The 23,467-nt window shown below is 42.6% G+C and overlaps 1 protein-coding gene across 2 annotated transcripts in view; it reads right to left on the reverse strand.

Moving 5' to 3' along the window:
• TIMELESS (timeless circadian regulator) overlaps positions 1-23,467 on the reverse strand; it is a 92,817-nt gene that overhangs the window by 44,427 nt on the left and 24,923 nt on the right. For both annotated transcript variants that reach the window (XM_063426943.1, XM_063426951.1), the window contains exons 4-9: positions 20,340-20,454; positions 17,107-17,169; positions 7,336-7,437; positions 5,268-5,423; positions 3,905-4,029; positions 69-156 (exon numbers count right to left, since the gene is read on the reverse strand). In XM_063426943.1, coding sequence (XP_063283013.1) covers positions 69-156; positions 3,905-4,029; positions 5,268-5,423; positions 7,336-7,437; positions 17,107-17,169; positions 20,340-20,454 — 649 coding nt within the window. The remainder of the gene's footprint in view (positions 1-68; positions 157-3,904; positions 4,030-5,267; positions 5,424-7,335; positions 7,438-17,106; positions 17,170-20,339; positions 20,455-23,467) is intronic.

Raw genomic sequence — 23,467 nt, forward strand, 5'->3', positions numbered from 1 at the left:
TGCCATCACATTTGATAAGACCTTCAGAAGGAACCCAGTTGATCAGTTCTAAGATAAAACAATCTTACATTATGAAGACCCTTGTGGTAAATGATATCTTTGTCTCCGATAGATTTCAAGCCTTGAACCACATAAGATCCACCAAATCGAGAATGCCTGAAGAATATACAAAAAAGATGACCATTACACACCGCTTCATGTTCTTCAAGTGCAAAAGAAGGCCTTAAGCAAAAACAAAAATGTGTGCCTTACCTGACAAATTATTTTCCTTCCAGATGGTAAGAGTTCATGAGTCGTGACATATGTGACAAGTCCCTCCCAAAATGAGGAGGTATAACTCATAAAGCAATACTTCAGCACACTCTTCCTACTCAAGCACCTACTCTAGAATTCTCAGTCAAGCAGGGGAGGAATAAAGTAAGCAGAGCAGTTGAATCACAAGCTAAGGCCCATATCACGATCCTACCAAAAGCATGCTTCCTAGTAAAGGACATAAAACATGAAAACGACAAACTTTGGCAAATGTATCCAAGATGACTAAGTACAGGGCCGGTGCTAGGATTTTTAGTTACACAGGCGAAGATGCATTTTGGCGCCCCCAACCCTCATTTAAAAAAAAATAAAAAAAAATGCATCTTTACCTGTGTGTCTTTCCTCCCAAGCCACAGGCACACAGGCATCATTTTTCAGTCACACAGTCAAAGTCATACAGGTACACTGTCATACAAAGACAGCAAAATTCATACAGAGACATACAGACACATACAGTCAGAGACATACAAGCAGAGATATACATGCATACAGAGACATGCAGGCATATAAAGACATACATGCATACTGTCATACAGACACATACATACAGACAGGCATACAGAAACATACATACAAAGACATTCAGGCACATACATACAGACATACAGGCATAAATAAACATACATACAGAGACATACAGGCATGCAGACACATACATACAGGCATACAAAGACATACACACATACAGATACATGCATGCATACAGAGACATAACGTCATACAGATACATACATACAGACAGGCATACAGAAAAATACATACTCACACACACACACAAACTCACAGACACATACTCGAACACACACAAACTCACAGACACATACTCGAACACACACACACTGACAGACACACACACTAATTAATAATCTAAATTAAATTTAAATTTCCCACCCAGCCTCCCTACCTGGAGTGCTGGCGTGGGTCTCTCATTGGTGGTCCAGTGAGGCTGCTGGGAGGCATGCGGCTGAACTGAATTAGGAGGCGGCGAGAGAGCTCTGATCTCTCTGACCGGCTCCCTCGCAGGCGGTTTTCTGATGCCGCGGGAGCCGGAATGTGACATCATATTCTGGCTCCCGTGGCATCAGCAAAAGGCGCGCGAGGGAGCCGGTCAGAGAGATCAGAGCTCCCTCGCCGCCTCCTAACTCAGTTCAGCCGCACGCCGCGCCGCTCCGGGGATCCAGGAGGTGACCGGCAGGAGGGAGCACTTCCCTCCTGCCAGTCACTGGAATTTTGCGCCCCCAGAGCAGGTGCGCCCTAAGGCGGCCGCCTGATGGACGCGCCGGCCCTGACCAAGTATCTACCTAGAGGTAGCTATACCACTCAGGCTTGTTAGGCAGGGCACAAGTTTCCCACATCATGTACTTGAGACAGTTTGCAAAAGAGTTGGCAAAAACCTTTTGACCCTAACAAGATCCAGAAAAGTGGAAGAGCACTTCCTAAAGGGACTAGTAGCTTCAACATGCCACATATACAAAACGCTCTCTTTGTCAATCTAAGCTGCAAGAGAAAAGGCGTGAATAATAACCTGATAATTATTAGCAGAGGAGACAAAAAAGAAATAACTAGTATTCAGGACTGTTCAACCCTCACAAAAAAAAAAAAAAAATGTCTCACAAGTCAGAAAAAAAAAAATGTTCAGCAACCCTCCTGGCAGAGAAAATTACAGGAAGAAAACAATTTTTCAGAATAAGAACTATAATTTTCCATTCTATGCCTACGTGGAAAAGAAACCTATTGTAGCATCTTGAGCATCTGGTTCAGACTCTAAGAATCAGAGGCTGCATATGTAAGAAGGTGTGACTAGGGCTGTATAAACAAAGTGATTTAACTTCTAAATGGCAGAAAATTGAGCAGTAAGACTGCACAGGCATGATCTATACATCAAAACTGCTTCATTAAGCTAAAGTTGTTTTGGTGATTATAGTGTCCCTTTATAATGCTGGGCATGATAGGAAGGTGTCATAACACACAATGCATCACAGTTTGTTGTGTATGGGGCTGTGTAGCCACAGACCAGTCAGAGTGCCCATATCTACCACCGAAGGCGCCTTCAATAGAGACATAAGCATCAGAACTAGACCTTGGAGCAGTGGAAGAAGGTTGCCTGGTCAGATGAATGACATTTTCTCTTAGATCAGGTGGATGGCTGGAGTGCTGTTTACTTGGGAAAGAGATGGCAGCAGAATGCACTATGGGACAAACGCAGGACGGCGAAGGCAGTGGTATGCTCTGGGTAATGTTTTGCTGGGATACATACCAACTACCTAGAGATTGTTGCAGACCACATCCCTTCATGGTAATGGTGTTCCCTGATGGCAGTATTCTCTTTCAAAAAGGATAATGCACGATGCCACACTGCAAAAAGTGTTCAACAATGGTTTCAGGAACATGACAGTTCAAGGTCTTGCCTTGTCCTCCAAATTCCCCAGATCTCAATCGAATTGAGCATCTGTGGGACGTGCTGGAACAACAAATCCAATCTATGGTAGCCCCACCTTGCACCTTACAGGATATGATGCTAATGTCTTGTTGCCAGATACCACAGGACATGTTCAGAGGTCTTGTGGAGTCCATGCCTAAACACATCAGAGTTGTTTTGGCAGCATGAGGAGGAAGTACACTATATATTAAGCATGTGGCTTTAATGTTGTGGCTAATCCGTATATACCTCTTTCAGTTGCGAGTGACTATATCCCATATATCACAGTTGGCTCTCATCATCCAAGGAAGTAACCCAAGTATACCAGCAATGGTTTCCCAATATGAGAGATATTCCTCCTCTCCCCCCCCCCCCCCCCCCCCCCCATTAAGTAGTATCCTGAAGACGAGTGAGAAGTTAAAAATTACCCAAAAGCTAGACAAAGCAGTTATCCAAAACTGGACGTATTTGTAAGCTTTAGAATCAGCAGATGTATGAATTAGCAGTTTATTGCTACACAGTCAATAACCAAATCTATAATGAGTAACCTGAATGATAATCTGCTAGCTTCCATAGGTTACATGCATTAGTATGCAGGAGCCATATAACTAAAAAAATTATCTATAGATATGAAGAAGAAAAAAAAGCACAAAAGAACAAACTCCACCTCTGGCAGCTTTCATTAGACAGCCTAGAATGAAAGAGGCTTACTAAATGTTAAATCTGTGCAGATTTTATGCACAGACACTTATTCATTGGCAGACAGCATTAAGCTGCTGCTCTCAGACAATGAATGACTGGCAGTTTCAGCATCAGTTTTCTGCAGTTTTGCAAAAGCTAGACCCAAGTAAGTGGCAAACCATTGCAAAACGGTTTTGCTCCTTACCAGTAAAAAGCTGCAAGGACCTCCTAGCACCATATCCTCTCCTGAGGGCTTATGATGCTTGGAGTAACCTTTTTAATATAAAAGGTGCCCTGTAACATTATGATGGAAGAAAATCCCAGTGTTGGCAGAAAAGGTGAAGAGTTTGTAGTGTTTATCAGTTTTAATTTGTATTAATGCAAGGATTAGGAGATTGGACAGATGGATTTGTGTCTACCGGTCAGATCTGCTAAGCCTTGCATGTTCTATAGAAAGTTGTGGAATACTGAAGTGCTTTGATCAGTACTCACCTGGAACCACGCTGGAACACTCTGCTCTTCTTCTCTGCCATTTCCCTCTGACGTAGGATCTCCAAATCTTTTACATCAGGGTCTCTTGAACGTGCCTGACCAGTTGCAGCAAGCTGTTCTGCATTCTGAAAAGCATTTAAAGAACACTCTTTATTTGGGTCAAACTTTTTGCACTCCAGTATTCCACAACTTTGTATAAAGACATTTACATTTATTTATTTTTTTAGCAACAAGAATAATAAATAAAAAATTCATTTGCATATTTATCCATAATAGGATGCAGCTTCAGTATGGTAACCTAATGAAATAAAATCCACCAACCCCCACCCATAGATGGCAAGTGGGGGCAACTCATAAGAGCCCATATTTTACAGGCCTCATCCCAATAGCTGCCCAGTTTCTAGATTTAATACAGTGAGTAGCTGCTGGGTGCTCACTGTTTAGTAGACATGCCCTAACCCATGTCATACCTAGGAAGGTTTGAAAGGTTCCCAATGATTCCCATAGGATATTTATATTTAACATGTTAATGTTGCGATGGCTAGCAAGCGCTGCCCAGCTCTTCCACTGCCATGGTGTTTTTTTTTTTTTTTTTTACTATCAGCATGCATGCTTCAATTAGTACTTCAAATTATCATTCGCTTGCCAATGTGCATCCTGCTAGATGCATTCGGTCCCAATTTACATTAAAATCAGTGCATAGTAAATATTCTGGATCGTATATTTTGTATAAGGTTCGTATGCACAGATTTTAAAGGGACAGTTTAGGCACCATAACGTCATCCAAAGGAAGTTAGTGTCCGGAGGCGCCCAGGCACACTTTTACCTCATGGGGTTTAAAATGTTCTTAAACGGTTTAACCCCAAATTGAGCCTCTAGTGCTGGTCTTTGCTTCCCCCAGGTGGCATCTGGCTTCTGACGTTTCAGTTTCCAGAAGTAGAGTGCCACCGGGCAGCTTATAGAGAATGGCTTTTCAGAAGCTGGATGCCATCTGGGGGGAGCAGAGACAGGTGCTGGATTCTCACCTTAAGGTAAGTGTTCCCAGGGGCCTCCTGGCACCATAGCAACTTCATTTAGACAAACAGAAAGCATGTGGGCGATGGTGTCAATTCAGTCAGCTTGACTGAATTCGGACCAGAATTAGCTTTAGTATATACAACAATTTCCATCTGTACAAAACCCAAGCTTTGATAAATATACCCCCACTGTTTTCTTGTGTGCGTTAACGGCATCTAAAAACATTGGCAAAATTGGTTATTATTAAAGGTTCTTGTGGGATAATTTTTTTTATTTTTTTGTTTGCAAGTGTTTGAGAAGCACTGGCCCCAGACCATTTGCATACTTACAATGAACTCTGAATTACCTGATCTCTGAACATAAGAGAAACAGTCTCCAGAATATGCATACACCACTGTTGCTCTGTATCAGAACTGGCCAGAAATTTTACAAGGTCATCCATCCCACTCATGTGCACTGCCCAAAGCACCCGATCATGAACGCTGGCATCATCGTCTACATTCTGAAAGAGAAAGCGAGCATTACTATTGAGAAGTAATTGATAAAGTATTGATAAAGCTACATTTTAATTTTTCTACGGTTGTATTTAGAATGATTATGTGAAAATATTATTAGAAATAATATATACAGCAATTATACAAAATTGGGCTTTGAGGTTTTCATCCTACACAATTACAATGTAGATTATTTGCATTCTCTTTAGTATGAAGAGAAAGGTTTCCTATACAACTGTATTCAGCTGTATAGCAGCTGCATACGGATATATCTGCATAAAATGTAGTCCGCCAGTAGAGGGGATTCCTCCACTACAACAGACTGAAACTCTGCACTCCTCCAAATGCAGCGATAATCCGCATTTGATTCTAGGACAGAGTCTGGCTGCACATGCCTAGTTCAAATCCATTACTTTTCTATAAAAAGCAATGGATTTGAGGAAATTGCAGGTGATGTCAGCTTGAATGCTGTTGCCATCACACAGAGCCTGTCCCTCCTTGCTATCTTAAACTTGCAATTATCACTTTATGTTAGCCTGCATTCAAGCAGTAGAGACACAGATAAACATGCAAAGCAGAGCCTTATCACCGTGCTGATCGCCACACAATGAACCAATGAGAGGAACAGAAAAAAGGCTGTTTTTTTAACCTCCGACTTTAGAGAAATCTAGACGTTTGATAATTCTTCTAGCACAATGTATAGATGCAATTTGATTCTCGGAAGAAGCCCAGGAAGGCGGGCGTAACGCGTCACATGTGACGTCACAGGAGAGGTGGAACCAGAAGAGATCACATGATTGGGACTGGCGAAACCCGGCAGTGAATACTGAATGGTGCAAGCCATGTTTTCTGTTTACACGTGCTTTTATGTGGGTAGTTTTTGCTGGCAATCCCACCATTTGCAAAGTAAGAGTTTTTAATCCTTTTTTATAATAAATTGAGAAAACTACTATTCAATTAGGGTTTTCTTCCTCGCTCTGTCCTGTATTTGCATAGAACCATCTGCTTACTGGGAACATATCATCCAGATCCTATCAGCACAGTGTGGAATACTTCCCTCTCCAGTGGAGCTTTTCAAACCCAGAGCCAGGGGTGAAAGGGCTCTGGTCCATGTGAGTTCTTTCCTTTACCCCCTACTGTGTATTACGCAATTCAGATTTGTCTGCATTATATTCCATTTTTTTACTTCTAGATCTAGTTTGTCATCAGTTTAAGCGCGCTCATTTTGGCAATTTTATGTAATTTGATTCTAAATTATTTAAGATTAAGTTGTAATTTTACCAATTAGAATATAACTTCATGCTTCGTTTATATTATTTTCAGGACTGCACAGATTCTAGCCTGTAGCTATGCGAGGTAGGGGAAAGCTATTAATAGCGTGAATACCTTTATGGCCATATAAAGGGAAACAAAGATTTTTATACATTTCTGTGTTTCCACAGGTTTATAAATATGTTATGAAAGTAAGTTGAAAGACGTGTAAATAGAAGACAATTGAGTACACTATATGTTAACATTTTCTCTAGTTTAATAAAGGTCCAATAAGATTAGATGTTAAATGTTATGTTAAGCTCATAATACCTTTAAAATCAATCATAATAGAGTGAAAAGGCAGACACATTTTGAGAATGTAAACAGAAGTGCTCAAATTAATCTAACCAACTGATTGAGCAGCAAGGCAATTATAATCATGAAGTATTTCAGCTCCTGATCTGCTTCAGTACACTTAGCCTATTTTTGTGTACCCACTGTCACAGAAAAGATGGGTATCAAGATAGTGATAAATGATCTGTGCATTTCACAATAATACAAAAGAAGGACAACTGAAGTTTGAGTAAGTTAAACTTTACCCTAACTGTATGCTAGCACTCTTGTGGGTCAGAAGCAAAGCTAAAAACACCTGTGTTTTTGCAATCGTACCTTTTCTTCCTCTGGGTCAGCAGGAACATGAAGGATATTTCGCACCAGCAGAAGGATCCTTTCAATAAGCAAATTATGCTCTTCTTCTCGCTCTTCCCAGTCCTTAATAAAGTACAGGCAACATATATTTTGGTTAAAAATGATATATATAAAAATGATATATATTTTTTAAATAATACACTTCAGCTATCAACCAATCATCCCCAGTATTATATGAATCACAAATGGGAATATGTAGGAGTATGCAGACTAAAATGTAGCAGAACATTTTTTTTTTTTTTATCTAGCGCAGCATAAGTACATAAATTGCTATGGGTGGATTAGCAAAAAAAATCAACATGAGAAAAAGTATAACGTGCAGTTTAGTTAATCAGGTCCACTGGTGAAATCTAAATTTACTAGAAGAGCAAGCCAAAATACAAATGTTTAGAGACACATGTCCCTTTATCAAGGGTATTGTTACATTAATAAAAGGAACATTTGTATTTTGGCATACGCTTATTAATTTTAGGTTTCACCATTGGGCCTGACTAAGCTGCATATTATATTTTTTCTCCAGTATTATATGATCATGTGTCAGAGAAACAAACATGAAAAGTAGAATAATTTTAAATAAGGATTCCTAGCATTAAATTAAAATGTGAGATCTATTTAATAGTAGAGAATTTGTTTCTAACTAGTTTAATAAATGTTTTACACTTTTTTAACGTGTCTGGTTTGATGAAACAAATACAAAAAAAAATTATATATAAATAAAAATCACTGTTAAGTAAATATCCCCACAATGAAAACATGCATTTATCTCTTGTCCGAAGCCTTTGCAAGCCTCTTCTTCTAACCCCACCCAGAGTTCCTGTGGCTGTCCAACCAGAGACTTTCCAATGTAACTCAATGAGTGCTTTGAGCAATTGCCTGCCTCTTGATTTTAGTTCCACGGAGCTACACAACCAGGAACAGGATAGGTTTCCTGATGGATAGCCAGGAGAGTGTAGCATGTTTAATTTCTATTGAAATCTGCACTTTTTGTAAAATGTAAACAAAGCAAAAAAAAAAAAAAAAAAAAAAAAAAAGGATCTTAAGATCTGAATGAAACCATTATTTAATGGAGGCTGTGTGAGTCACATCATGAGACTATGAGTAAACAGACACAAAAGTGGTTTAATTCCTAACTGACAAAGAATGGAGCAATGAGACTGGAGGGGCATATGTATACACTTACATACTTCATCAAGATAAAGTTGTTTTGAAGCTAATGGCGTTCCTTTATAGGGAATGAGCTAATCCCAAGACTTTAAAAACAATGTAATATAATTATACACTTGTTGCCAAAAGTGTGGAAACTTTTTGAAAATGCTTATTTCTGAGGTTTTATGGCTCAGAACTGGGGACGGGCCGAGAAAAAAATGGCCCGAGACTTTTTTTCATAACAGTGGCATGGACCAGAGGGGAGGGGAGAGCGGGGGAGGGTGTGTTGTGTTATCACCAATGACAAGCACACTACTCCTTAAAGTGAGCATTGTTTGTTTATTGCTCTTCCAGGGCAACAAATTTGCAGAGCCATGCTAAAGATCTGTATTTGCTCTGCACAGCGCAAACTACCTTAATGACACACTTGCACTGCATTTGCTTGTGACTTATCTCTGCTGTCTCCATAAGTGAGATACCAGAGGAAAAAATAAATGTGTTTGGAAGCTGCTTGTGGGCCGTTTGTGGTGTGGTGTTTTGTCCAAATAGGTCGGTTTTAGTTTTGTGGTGTAATATGTGTGGCTAGGGGCTGTATATTGTGCATAGGGCAAATAGTGTGTGCACTGGGGCTGTAGGGTATGTATGTATAGGCTGTACAGAGTGTGACTAGGGAATGTAGTGTGTATGTGTAGGTGGTGCAGTGTGTCTATAGGGGGAACTAGTGTGTGTGTATATAATGGATGTGTAGTCTATAGGGGAGTGTGTGTGTAAGACCTATACAGAGTGTGGGGGCAGGGGGTGATTGAGATGGAACTGGCAGCAAATAACAGTTTTTTTTCCTTGGAATTCTGGAATTTAAAGGATCACTATAGGGTCAAGAACACAAACATGCCCCCCCGGGCCCCTCATGCCTCTATAAATATAGCAAGATCTTACTGTATTCAAGCCTGAAGCTGTAACTCTGCATGCTGTTAGACTCAGAAAAACAAGCAGTCTGCTGACATCATTAGAAGTGGTAGCCTGAGCCAATCACAATGCTTCCCCATAGGATTGGCTGAGACTGACAGAGGCAGATCAGGGGCAGAGCCAGCATGATACAAACACAGCCCTGGCCAATCAGCATCTCCTCATAGAGATGAATTGAATCAATTAATCTCTGAGGAAAGTTCTGTGTCTGCATGCAGAGGTAGGAGTCACTGAATGTTTGGATGCATTTTAGGTAGCCATGACCCAGAAAGGTTCTCTAACAGCCATCTAAGTAGTGGCCAGTGAAGTTATCACTAGGATGTAATGTAAACACTGTATTTTCTCTGAAAAGACATTGTTTACAGCAAAAACCCTGAAGGTAATGATTCTACTCACCAGAACAAATTCAATAAGCTGTAGTTGTTCTGGTGACTATAGTGTCCCTTTAACTTCTTATAAGGACCAAGCTTCCTTTGCCTGTTTAAGTAAGAACCAATGCAATTCTTGCATTGTTGCTTTGTGTGCTCAACTGCAATTTCCATCTTTTTCATTTATTGCACACATTATATCCATTTTTTTTTTTAAGGGGGGAAAAAAAAAAGCTTTAATTTGATGTTGATGTTACAAATAAATTCAAATTTATTAGAAAATAAATTTTAAAAAAATATATATAAAAAAAAAAAGTTATGAGTTAGTGTTGCTTATGAACAGAAATTAAATATAAATTAATTTGTCCTCATTTATGGGTCACATCAAATGTCCAGGATTTAATTTTAACTTTGGTAGTTACAGGTCACAAATTACAAGGAGATAAATACACTTCCTCTCAGAGACCGAAACCGTGTAGGAGGTGGGGAGGCTGTGAGGTAGGGGCCGGGCCAGGCCAGGCGAGACTGGAGCTGCACGGGAGGAACAAAGAGGAGGTGGTGCAGGTTGCAAGAGCCAGGCCCTAACTCCCAGCATACTTAGACTGCAGACTGGATACAAAGGAAGCTACCCTCCAGCACTCAAAAGGTAAGAAACTGTAGGTTGGCTATAAAAGTGTATATTTTTTACCGGTGTGTCTTGAACGTATCTTTAGGTCTGTCTGTATGCCTGCATGTGTGTAGCTGTATATCTGTCAGTGTGCGTGTGATAGGCGCTAAATACCTATCTGCGGCACGAAGAAGCTTAGTCTATTACATTTTGGACATTTTTTTAATTAATGAAAGAGGTTCCCTGAGAGGGACGAGACGCAGTGGGATATCCCTCAAGAGGTTCCCTGAGAGGGACAATGTTTGTTGGACTTTTATATACTTTTAGTGATTTCATGTTGCTGCTATTCTTCTATCAAAGATCCTCTTATTGTGGAGACATGCCCAGCATTTTTATGTGTTTGTAAGTGCATTGAAATTATTACATTTGTACAAACCAAATAGCACGATTATCTCTTCATTACTAGAATTTTTACACTATCAGAGTACCATTGGAACCAGACTCCAAGAATTGAGATACCTTTCAGGGGAGACGTGCCTTCTATTCATTTACATATATTAATATAGATTATTTCAGGGTTGGAGGGGGGAGAAGAGGTGGGGGGTAAAGAGGTGGGGGTAGAGGGGGGGGGAAGAGGGGGGGGGGAAGAGGGGGGGGGGAAGAGGGGGGGGGGGAAGAGGAGGGGGGGAAGAGGAGAGGGGGAAGAGGAGGGGGGGAAGAGGGGGGGGGAAGAGGGGGGGGGAAGAGGGGGGGGGAAGAGGGGGGGGAAAGAGGGGGGGGGAAAGAGGGGGGGGGGAAAGAGGGGGGGGGAAAGAGGGGGGGGAAAGAGGGGGGGGAAAGAGGGGGGGAAAGAGGGGGGGGAAAGAGGGGGGGGAAAGAGGGGGGGGAAAGAGGGGGGGAAAGAGGGGGGGAAAGAGGGGGGGGAAAGAGGGGGGGAAAGAGGGGGGAAAGGGGGGGGAAAGAGGGGGGGAAAGAGGGGGGGAAAGAGGGGGGGAAAGAGGGGGGGAAAGAGGGGGGAAAGAGGGGGGAAAGAGGGGGGGAAAGGGGGGAAAGAGGGGGGGAAAGGGGGGAAAGAGGGGGGGGAAAGAGGGGGGGGAAAGAGGGGGGGAAAGAGGGGGGGAAAGAGGGGGGGAAAGAGGGGGGGAAAGAGGAGGGGAAAGAGGAGGGGAAAGAGGGAGGGGAAAGAGGGAGGGGAAAGAGGGAGGGGAAAGAGGGAGGGGAAAGAGGGAGGGGAAAGAGGGAGGGGAAAGAGGGAGGGGAAAGAGGGAAGGGAAAGAGGGAAGGGAAAGAGGGAAGGGAAAGAGGGAAGGGAAAGAGGGAAGGGAAAGAGGGAAGGGAAGAGGGAAGGGAAGAGGGAAGGGAAGAGAAGAGGGGGGAAAAGAGGGGGGAAAAGAGGGGGGAAAAGAGGGGGGAAAAGAGGGGGGAAAAGAGGGGGGAAAAGAGGGGGAGAGAGACGGAGACAAATTGTATCTTTTTTATTTTATTTTTTTAAACAGTTTTTTTCTGTTATATATTTATAGGGTGTTGGTGAGACACCTTATGTTAGCTCTTGTTTTATATGGAGTGATTTTTTTTAAATTATTTAACTCATACGAACACCTTATTGGTTCCATGCTGTGCCATAACACCCGATTGGCTCTCAGAACAATCATTCCCATAGATCAGTTTTGAGTTTTGGAAATCCACTTTGTGTATAGAAGCCACAGTTCTGATTTCAGCTAATGGCAACGCACAGTGGACCAACTGCTCCACAGCAGCAGGAAAGGCTCTTGTGTTTATAGTGCTGCTGGTGTTCCTTTAAGTATTCTACAAAATACATTAATTTGATCCAAGAAAATAAGGATTGGAAGAAAAAAAAAATTAAATTCAAACAATATATATATAAAAATAATAATAAAAATTATATATATGTATATATATATATATATATATATATATATATATATATACACACACACACACACACACACACATACAGTGGGACCTCGGTTTACAAACGCCTCGGTTAACATAATTTTCAGTTTACAAATGAAAATCCATTAAAAATGCCTCGGTTTACAAATTTGTTTCACAAAACAAAACAAGTTTCCCCAGGATGCATTGCACCTGGGAGGTTTATAGCACCGCCCCCTGCATGCCTGTGGGTGGCACGTGGCGTCGAGTGTGGAGGTCTTGGAGCGGCTTTTGCATCGAGTTTTGGAGCTATTCTGGAAATTGTTTGCAGTTGTTTTGGGCCATTTTGGTGCATTTCTCAAGCTGTGGAAAACTAGGGAGCTGAGCTTAATCATTTGCATGCCTTTTATTATGTGTTCTGCATTGTGGGTTGGTTTCCATGCCAGCTCATTTTGACTTTTTTCTGACCTCCAAAACAGATTAATCGGTTTTCAATACATTCCTATGGGAAACCGCGTTTTGGTTTACACATTTTTCGCAATAAGAAACGTCCCGGAGAACGCATTAAATTCGTAAACCGAGGGTCCCACTGTGTATGTGTGTATAATATTTTGTCTTGCTGTCCTATTTTTGACCCTGAGGAAGGTCCCGAACTGGGACCGAAACGTTGGTCGTTTTTAATGATATTTGAATAAACTTTTTTGTTTTAAAAGTCCGGAGAGCAGCCTTCCGGGTTGTTTGTTTCTACATATCTTGGAGCTCTGGTGGTGCGCCCGGCATTGGACTGTCTGTAAAGCGTGAGTGCAGGGGATATATCTCTATATATATATATATATATATATATATATATATATATATATATATATATATATATATACACACACACATACATACATACATACACACATACATACATACATATATACATATACATATACACACACACACACACACATATATATATATATACATACATACATACATACATATATACACATATATACACACACACACCCACCCTGTTCCAAATTATTACGCACAGTAAGTTTCAAAACACTTTATAGGTTGTAAAGAACTGAAAATTGTGCTGTGTTTGCAGCATATTTAGTGAAATCAAAAGCTATTTCAATCAAACTTATAACATTTTGGCCGGGACTGTTGAACCAACCCAAGTCAGAGTTACTATCTTAAGACTCCACAGTTACTATTTAAATTATATATGTTTTGTTTATTTTAACGGTTTTTACTGTTGCAACCCACTGCTACTGGTATCTTGAACCTCGTTATAGCCACACCAGCGGCTGAAGTCAGCCGTAAGCATGACATACTGGCCCACATCTGCCACCCACTAGATCAAACACTTATCCCCCTCCCCTCAGCGGATACAGGACAACATCCCCTAGCGGCAATCAGACGAGCACTTTCCACGCCCAGCGACTAGACCCCGCCCACGCTACTCTACCACCTACTCAGCAATAGAGGGGTTGGCATGTCAGGCTACAGCGTTACACACCACCCCACCAAACTTAATGCCTCCTGGAACAGCTAATGGATCTCCCAGAGGGGTACACCTCACTTTAGGGCACTCACTTCCTCCACGCAAACCGAATCACTCAGCATGACACATAGCGGAGAACCAATAGTTCCACTAAAGCCATTGACACTCACAAACTCTTGGGCACACAATACCCACCTTCTCAATCGTACTACCAACCTGCCCCGCCGAGGGTTTCTGGTTCTCTCTTTCCCTCAGTCTGACTATTACTAACCTGTTTGTTTCAAAAACAATCTTGGCATTCTGAACTAAATGTGTAGGGTATGCATGCTCTCACTGAGGGGAATCCGACAGACCTGTTAAAGGTGCTAGAGTTCCCTTGATAAATAGTCAGCGTAATAGCGTTAAACAACTATATTCATATTCATCATCAGACTCGTATAGTTACAATTGAAATTCGAAACTGTTTTAAGAATGTACCTAGCTTCTTTTATCAACCTTAATACAAAAACTGTGCGTTTTCGCTGTATGCTACACCAGTATTAATGTATAATTGTTATCAATTTTTTGGCAAATGCTGTTGTGGCATTGTTGCCATACAAATGTTATCACCTGCACAGCAAAAATAAAGAATATAAAAAAAAAAAAAACTTATAACATTTTAACTTTTTAAACATTTTAACATAGGACCCCTTATTTGATAGCAGCTTCACAAGTCTTGTATCCATTGAACTTGTGAGTTTTTCTGCTTGAATTTGTCTGCAAGATGTCAGAATAACCTCCCAGAGCTGCTGTTTGGATGTAAACTGCCTCCCACCCTCATAGATCTTTTGATTGAGGATGCTCCAAATAACCTCAATAGGATTGAGGTCAGGGGAGGACGGAGGCCACACCATGACTTTCTCTCCTTTTATCCCCATAGCAGCCATTGATGCAGAGGTATTCTTTGCAGCATGAGATTGTGCACTGTCATGCATGAAGATTATTTTATTACGGAAAGCATAGTTGTTCCTTCTGTACCAGGGAAGAAAGTGTCAGTCAGAAACTCCACATACTTTGCATAGGTCATCTTTACACCTTCGAGGACCCTGAAGGGGCTGACCAGCTCTCTTCCCATGATTCCGGCCTTGCTGACTTCGCAGTCTTGTTGGAACAGGGTGGCATTCCACCAACCATCCACTACTCCATCCTTCTGGACCATCCAGGGTTGCACGGCACTCATCATTGAACAGGTCTGTTTGAAAATTAGTCTTCATGCATTTTTCTGCCCAATGCAGCCGTTTCTGCTTGTGAGCATTAGTTAGTTGTGGCCGAATAGAAGGCTTATGCACAGTTGCAAGACTCTGGTGGACTCTACAGCTTGATGTCCGTGGGACTCCAGAGACACCAGCAGCTTCAAATATCTGTTTGCTGCTGTTTAATGGTATTTTAGCAGCTGCTCTCTTGATCGGATGCATGGATCTGGCAGAAATCTTCCTCAATATGCCTTTATCTGCACGAACCCGTCTGTGCTCTGAATCAGCCACAAATCTCTTAATAGTGCGATGATCATGTTAAGTTTTCGTGAAATATCTTATGTTTTCATACCTCGTCCAAGGCATTGAACTATTTCACTCTTTTCGGCAGCAGAGAGATCCTTTTTCTTCCCCATATTGCATGAAAATGGTGCTCTGCTTAATAATGTGGAACACCCTCCTTTAGTAGTTTTTCCTTAAATTGGACTCACCTGGCAATCTAATTATCACAGGGGTCCGAGATTGTTTTCAGTGATCAAAAGAGCCCTGAGACACAATGCCATCTATGAGTTAAAACTTAAAAACTAAATATTTAACCCCTTAAGGACCGGACTGTTTTTACGATGTTGTACATTTGCAACCAGGCCTCTTTTTACACTTTTGTGGCGTTTGTGTTTAGCTGTAATTTTCTGCTCTCTCATTTACTGTTCCCATACAAATTATATACTTTTTTTTCAGGACTCAAAGGGCTTTTTTTACATACCATTATTTATATAATCTCATGTAATTTAAAAAAAAATAAAAATAAATTAAAATATGATGAAAAATGTAAAAAAAAAAAAACACTTTTTTTTAACTTTTACTCATCTACAAAAGCTAATGAAAAAAAACTGCTAAATCGATTGAAAATTTTGTCCTGAGTCTAAAAAAAAATTACATGCTTTTTTTTTCAAGTTATAGGGCTATAAGTACAAGTAGGATATTGCGGTTTCAAAACATAAATGTTTAAAATGTATCAATAGTGACATTGTAACACTGTTATCTGTCATAAATCTCTGAATAACACCCCACATGTACATATTTTTTTTGTTTTAAAGTAGACAACCCAGGGTATTCAATATGGGGTATGTCCAGTCTTTTTTTAGTAGCCATTTAGTCACAAACACTGGCCAAAGTTAGCGTTCATATTTGTGTGTAAAAAAAAAAAAAAAAAAAAACTACATTGAACGCTAATTTTGGCCAGTGTTTGTGACTAAGTGGCTACTAAAAAAGACTGGACATACCCCATTTGCAATACCTTGGGTTGTCTTCTTTTGCAAATGGTATGCCATCATGGGGTTAATTCTCATTCCTGCGCTACCATACGCTCTCAAAGGCAACATAACCAACCAGGCTATTTTCAATGTAAAAATATTTGACCCAGGCAGTCTCCCCACACCGGGAGCAACGCCGATCGCTGCCGGGGGAACAACGCCGATCGGGTAAGTACATCTGACCGTTGTGACGGTTCAGGACCGTCAGCGGTCGGCAACGCAAAAATGCAGATGACGGTCATAAACCAGGAGAACCTCCCTTTCTCAAGTCTGAAGCATTTCTGAGCAAGACGACACATAGAATACACACGATGCACACATTTTTTGTGGTATCGTTAAATGAATTAGTCCTTGGTTTGTTTTAGGTAATGCAATGAAAGCTAGAATTCCTCATCATACATAGATTATATAGCAAATGTTTACAGCCAGTAGAAGAAGTGTTACAGCATATACAAAAATAGAGGTACAGAACAGGATTTCATTTTAGATATCACTAAATCAGCATGTTACTTTAGAAGCAAAAAACGCTTTTCCCCCATTAGATCATCCAAAACTAAAACAGTTTGTTAATATAAATGATCTATTTAAACCATAGATGTTGCTAAATAAGAAAACAAAAACTACACACATCATATGTATACCTATCATAATAATATAAATAATGTAAGGCTAGAATGACAGAAAGCCACTAATTAGTAGAATCACTTACCATCTGCAATAGATCATACAACTTTTCACTCAAGACTCCAAAAAGCCTTTCATTTGCAAAAGCCTGGGAAAAGGAAAATACTGTATATAATTATCCATATACAATGGAAATATATATTTTAGCTGGAATAGATTCAAAAAAGTAAAATGTAAAAATGCATATTTCTAGGAAATAGTTGACTATGTAAAGATTAAAGATGTTATGGAAAGAACCAATACATTTATAATAAACATATATTGCCTAAGCAGAATACTCAAATGCATTTACCAGGGCTTGCGGGTAGCCACCCACAGCATCAGTAATAGATCCAATCAGAAACAACTGCATGCAGCACCTGAGAAGCTCTCACTGTTAACACAATGCAATCTTTTTAACAGATAATATGTAATAAGGGCCTTGTTAATGAGATTTACAAAACTTAAAAAGGTAACAGTGAGTGACCAGAGAAGCCGACTATATCCTGAAAAGCAGGATGTATTTTTTGAAACATCCAACGACATGCCATCACACACTAAACTTATGATGCACTAGGCATCAACATCCTTCTCTATTTCATGGGAAATCTGCAACCTCTACATTTACCCTTGACTTACCTAGTGCAAAGGTTTTCAGCCTTGGTGCTGCACTACTGGTGTGCAGTGAAGCACTGACAAGTGTGCCACAACAAGCAAGGCTGTATACACACCACGCGCAAAAGTTGGAAGGATTTAGATTCAGACTCTATGTGCTTAAGGACTGAAGGCAAAGCAGGCGTCAGGCCTGTACTGAAGGTGCCAACTACCTGCCCCACCTACAATAGCATGCTTGTTGCAATGGACCTTTTGCCTTATCTAGCACAACATTAAAGGACCACTATAGTGCCAGGAAAACATACTCGTTTTCCTGGCACTATAGTGCCCTAAGGGTGCCCCCACCCCTCAGGGTCCCCCTCCCGCCCGGCTCTGGAAAGGGGAAAAGGGGTAAAACTTACCTTTTTCCAGCGCTGGGCGGGGAGCTCTCTGCCTCCGATCCGCCCCATCGGCTGAATGCGCACGCGCGGCAAGAGCTGCGCGCGCATTCAGCTGGTCGCATAGGAAAGCATTATCAATGCTTTCCTATGGACGCTTGCGTGCTCTCACTGTGATTTTCACAGTGAGAATCACGCAAGCGCCTCTAGCGGCTGTCAATGAGACAGCCGCTAGAGGCTTTGGGGGAAGGCTTAACCCATTTATAAACATAGCAGTTTCTCTGAAACTGCTATGTTTATAAAAAAAAAATGGGTTAACCCTAGCTGGACCTGGCACCCAGACCACTTCATTAAGCTGAAGTGGTCTGGGTGCCTAGAGTGGTCCTTTAAAGCAGCACAATATTTCAGAGCTCGTGCGGTCGGCAGCCAACCTGGCCACTGATTTATGCTGAGCCATGTAAGTGGTCTCAGTCTGCTCTTTTCCTGCTACACAGATGAACAAGGCAGCATTAAAAAAAAAACCAAAAAAAACATTTAATTCTGCCAGCCCCATTTCCATAATAAAGTATCACCATAACATTCACACAATATGGGGGGTGTATTTTGCCTAGTGTGTGAATGATGTTTTTACAGGTATCTGTGACCGTGTGAGTCTGAGACTTTGTGAGTACATGATTGTATGCATGTTCAAAGATATCTGAGCGAATGTAAAGCTACACTTACAACTGTGTACAATAGATTTTCAAACTTCTTTGAATCCAACACTCCACTCAACCGACTTCAGTCTGGATTTTGCTCTCACCATCATGTTAAAATAGCCCTGACCAAAGTATCCAATTATTTAATTTCTGCTAAATACAGTGGTTGCTACTCTCTTCTAACCCTCCTTGGCCATTCTGCACTATTGATCATCAACAACTTCTTCTCATCCTCAATCTCGTTTTACAAGACTCTGCTCTTTTCTGGTTCTCCTCCTACCTCTACCAGCACTCTTTCAGTGTTTCTTTTTCTGGCTCTTCCTCTTCTTTGCAATCACTCTGTTTCCCAAGGTTCTGTCCTTGGCCCCCTACTGTTCTCTATACTGCCTCACTTGGTAAACTCATAAGCGCTTTAGGCTTTTAGTAACATTTCTATGCGGACGACAAGCAAATCTACCTGTCCTCTTGATTTCTCGCAATCCCTGTTGATTCAAGTTTCTGACTGTTTCTCTGCTATTTCTAACTGGATGGCTGCTCATTTCCTTAAACTTAACCTGCCCAAAACAGAACTTCTCTTCTTTCCTCCCTCAAGTAATGCTACTCCTGTGTCTGTCTCCTCAAAGTCAATGGCACTACCACCAGCTCTACCTCACAGCCTAAGTGTTCTCTTTGACTACAACCTCTCCTTCACCCCTCATGTCCAGTTACCTGCCAAATCCTGCCGCTTCCATCTCAAAAGCATAGCTCGCAGGTGCCCCTATCCAACACCAAATACATCTAATATGCTGGTCCATGCCACTATCCTCACTCACTTTGACAGCTGCAATCTGCTTGTCCGTGATCTTATTTGTTCCTATACAGTCCCGTTACAGCCTATAATGAATGTGGTGCCGAGGCTCATCTTACTGTCTGCCCACACCTCCCATGCCTCGCCCCTCAGTACGTACACGGGCTTCCCATAAGATTTAGGGACTCAATTTAAAATTCTGGCGTCAGACCTCCAATTCCCCCAGCATTATCCGGCTTCTGCAGTTGACTTACATTTTTTATGAACGGCGTGCTACTGATTAGCTTAGCCTTAGAGCATCGGCTGACTGCTGTAGCCAATCAGTGGCGTTCCTGCCCGGCCGCACACCACACTTCCAAAAAGTAAATTGCAGAAGCCAGATGCCACTGCAATTGGAAATCCGGCACTGGAGGCAACCTTAAGGGTTAAACCATTCAGTACAAAAGTGTCTGGGGACCTTGTGGCACCAAATTAACTTAATTTTATTTACGTTGTTATGGCGACCAGTATTCCTTAATATATTATACTAGTCATACATAGAAGAAATTTGTTTCACTGTCCTTCTACATCACTGTACTAAATTTGTCAAATAAAATCTCAAAGTACCATAACTACAATAACTCACGGGAGTGACCTGATGCCTGGAGCAGAACAGGGTACTCCTGGAATCATAACCTCTACATCATTCTATAGTGTTTATGGTGGTTGAAATGTTTCATCAAGAATCAGGTAATAATTAGCATACCGCTTAATAATACAGAAGATTACATTTGAAGGATTATATATAGTGTTAGAAGCTCACCTCCTTGTAAGCCTGTAAATAGGAATCAATCTGGAGAAAGTGGTGCCGAAATGTAGCATCCGCAGGCACTTTTCCAAAGCAGAGCAGTGCTGGCTGGGTTAGGTTCACCATCAACCTAAAATTTAAATGACAGCTATAAACAAACCACATTTGCATGTCTGTTTAATTATACAGTGAGGGGAAAAAAGGTATTTGATCCCCTGCTGATTTTGAACGTTTGTCCACTGACAAAGAAATGATCAGTCTTTAATTTTATGGTAGGTGTATTTTAACAGTGAGAGACAGAATAACAAAAGAAAAAATTCCAGAAAAACGCATGTCAAAAGTTATAAATTGGTTAGGGGGCGGGGGCTGACCGCCATACTGATAGGTAGCAGTTTAGTTTCAAGAGCTGGGGCTAGCAGAGTTGTCAGAGCTGGCTGACGATGCCTTCAATATGCAGGGAGGCGCAAATGGCGAGCGTGGGAATCGGGTGATCTGTGTCATGGCATAGGGAGTAGAGTGAAGTCTCACTTTAGTCAAACTTTTGTTAGATGCATGCCTCCTACAGTTTGTCTCAGTTAAAGTGGGACAGTAGACCACCCACCAGTGACACCCTTATCATTAACTCACTGTTGTCTACCTTTTATTTTGTTTTCATCGTTTTAATGCAACGATATATGTCAATCTAGTGACTACTATATGCAGTATATTTACAACACTATGCTTTCCATTATATGCAGTTGACTCAGTATCTCTCTTGTGATGTGAAGGTGCAACCCAGTGGTTAATTCTGCCTGTAATCTGCAAAGTCAGTCTCCTCACTATTTTTTTGTTGATAATTGGTAAATCATCGCTTGGTAGACATGGACTACATGCCAGCTTCTTCAGTTATCTAGCTTGTTGAACCTATTCTTCATACTATTACAAAAATTGCGCATTGTTTTTACATATCATGCCTTGATATCGCCAGTTATATTATTTTCAATGCAGTCAAGGCATGGAAAATACATCTGAAACTGTTATTCTTTAATGCACGACAAAATAAAGAATTTAAAAAAAAAGCTTTAAATTGATTTGCATGTCCATGAGTGAAATAAGTATTTGATCCCCCATCAATCAGCAAGCTTTCTGGCTCTCAGATGTCTTTTATACAAGGGGTGCTCCTAATCTCAGCTTGTTACTTGTATAAAAGACACATGTCCACAGAAGCAATCAATCAGATTCCAACATCCACCACAGCCAAGACCAAAGGTAAGTTTGTAGAGCTACACAAGGCTGGAATGGGCTACAAGACCATCGCCAAGCAGCTTGGTAAGGTGACAACAGCTGGTGCGATTACTCGCAAATGGAAGAAACACAAAATAAGTCTCCCTCGGTCTGGTGCTCCATGCAAGATCTCACCTCGGTGAGTGTCAATGATCATGAGAACGGTGAGGAATCAGCCCAGAACTACATAAGAGGATCTTGTTAATGATCTCAAGGCAGCTGGGACCATAGTCCCCAAGAAAACAATTGATAACACACTACACACACACACACACACTGAACATCTGAATGATTCAGAGGAGAACTGGATGAAAGCTCTTTGGCATCAACTCAACTCGCCGTGTTTGGAGGAGAAGGAATGCTGCCTATGACCCCAAGAACTCCATTCCCACCGTTAAAGGGACTCTATAGTCTACATATAAAAGCAAGAAAGACAGGTCCCCCAGCCTTCCTTCTTGCTTTTATATGAACTTACATTTAATTAAAAAAAAATTCGAGGTGTTTTTATATTAAAAACTTACCTCCGTTCCAGCGCCGAGCTCCCAGCCAGGCCGCGCCCCCTTTTTCGTCAAAATGACGAAATCGCGGGGCCCAATGGAGAGGGCGATGTGGTGCGCATGCGCGGCTTCGCGCTGCACCAATCGCGTTCTTCATAGAGCGGCATTGACAGCCGCCCTATGAAGAACCTGAGCGCTTTACCGCGCATGTGCGCGGAATGCGCGTTCGCGAGCTGAGCTGTCTGACTGACAGCTCAGCTCGCTTTCTAAAACTATATCAATAAGGGGGGACCTACTGTCCCCCCCCGGCCCCCACCCCTGAGCGGTGGGTGGGGGCCCTAAAATTCACAATAGGGGGGGATCTACTGTCCCCCGGCCCCCACCCCTGTGCGGCGGGTGGGGGCCCTAAAATAAAAAATAAGGGGGGGACCTACTGTCCCCCCCCCGGCCCCCACCCCTGAGCGGTGGGTGGGGGCCCTAAAATTCACAATAGGGAGGGGACCTACTGTCCCCCCCCGGCCCCCACCCCTGTGCGGCGGGTGGGGGCCCTAAAATTCACAATAGGGGGGGACCTACTGTCCCCCCCCCCGGCCCCCACCCCTGTGCGGCGGGTGGGGGCCCTAAAATTCACAATAGGGGGGGACCTACTGTCCCCCCCCCCGGCCCCCACCCCTGTGCGGCGGGTGGGGGCCCTAAAATTCACAATAAGGGGGGGGGCCTACTGCCCCCCCCCGGCCCCCACCCCTGAGCGGTGGGTGGGGGCCCTAAAATTCACAATAGGGAGGGGACCTACTGTCCCCCCCCGGCCCCCACCCCTGTGCGGCGGGTGGGGGCCCTAAAATTCACAATAGGGGGGGACCTACTGTCCCCCCCCCCCGGCCCCCACCCCTGTGCGGCGGGTGGGGGCCCTAAAATTCACAATAGGGGGGGGGACCTACTGCCCCCCCCCGGCCCCCACCCCTGTGCGGCGGGTGGGGGCCCTAAAATTCACAATAAGGGGGGGGACCTACTGCCCCCCCCCCGGCCCCCACCCCTGAGCGGTGGGTGGGGGCCCTAAAATTATCAATAGGGGGGGACCTATTGCCCCCCCCCGGCCCCCACCCCTGAGCGGTGGGTGGGGGCCCTAAAATTCACAATAAGGGGGGGACCTACTGCCCCCCCCCCCGGCGCGGCGGGTGGGGGCCCTAAAATTATCAATAGGGGGGGACCTATTGTCCCCCCCCCGGCCCCCACCCCTGAGCGGTGGGTGGGGGCCCTAAAATTCACAATAAGGGGGGGGACCTACTGCCCCCCCCCCCGGCCCCCACCCCTGTGCGGCGGGTGGGGGCCCTAAAATTCACAATAGGGGGGGACCTATTGTCCCCCCCCGGCCCCCACCCCTGA

Source organism: Pelobates fuscus, chromosome 1 (genome assembly GCF_036172605.1).
Source record: "Pelobates fuscus isolate aPelFus1 chromosome 1, aPelFus1.pri, whole genome shotgun sequence".
NCBI classification, from domain to species: domain Eukaryota; kingdom Metazoa; phylum Chordata; class Amphibia; order Anura; family Pelobatidae; genus Pelobates; species Pelobates fuscus.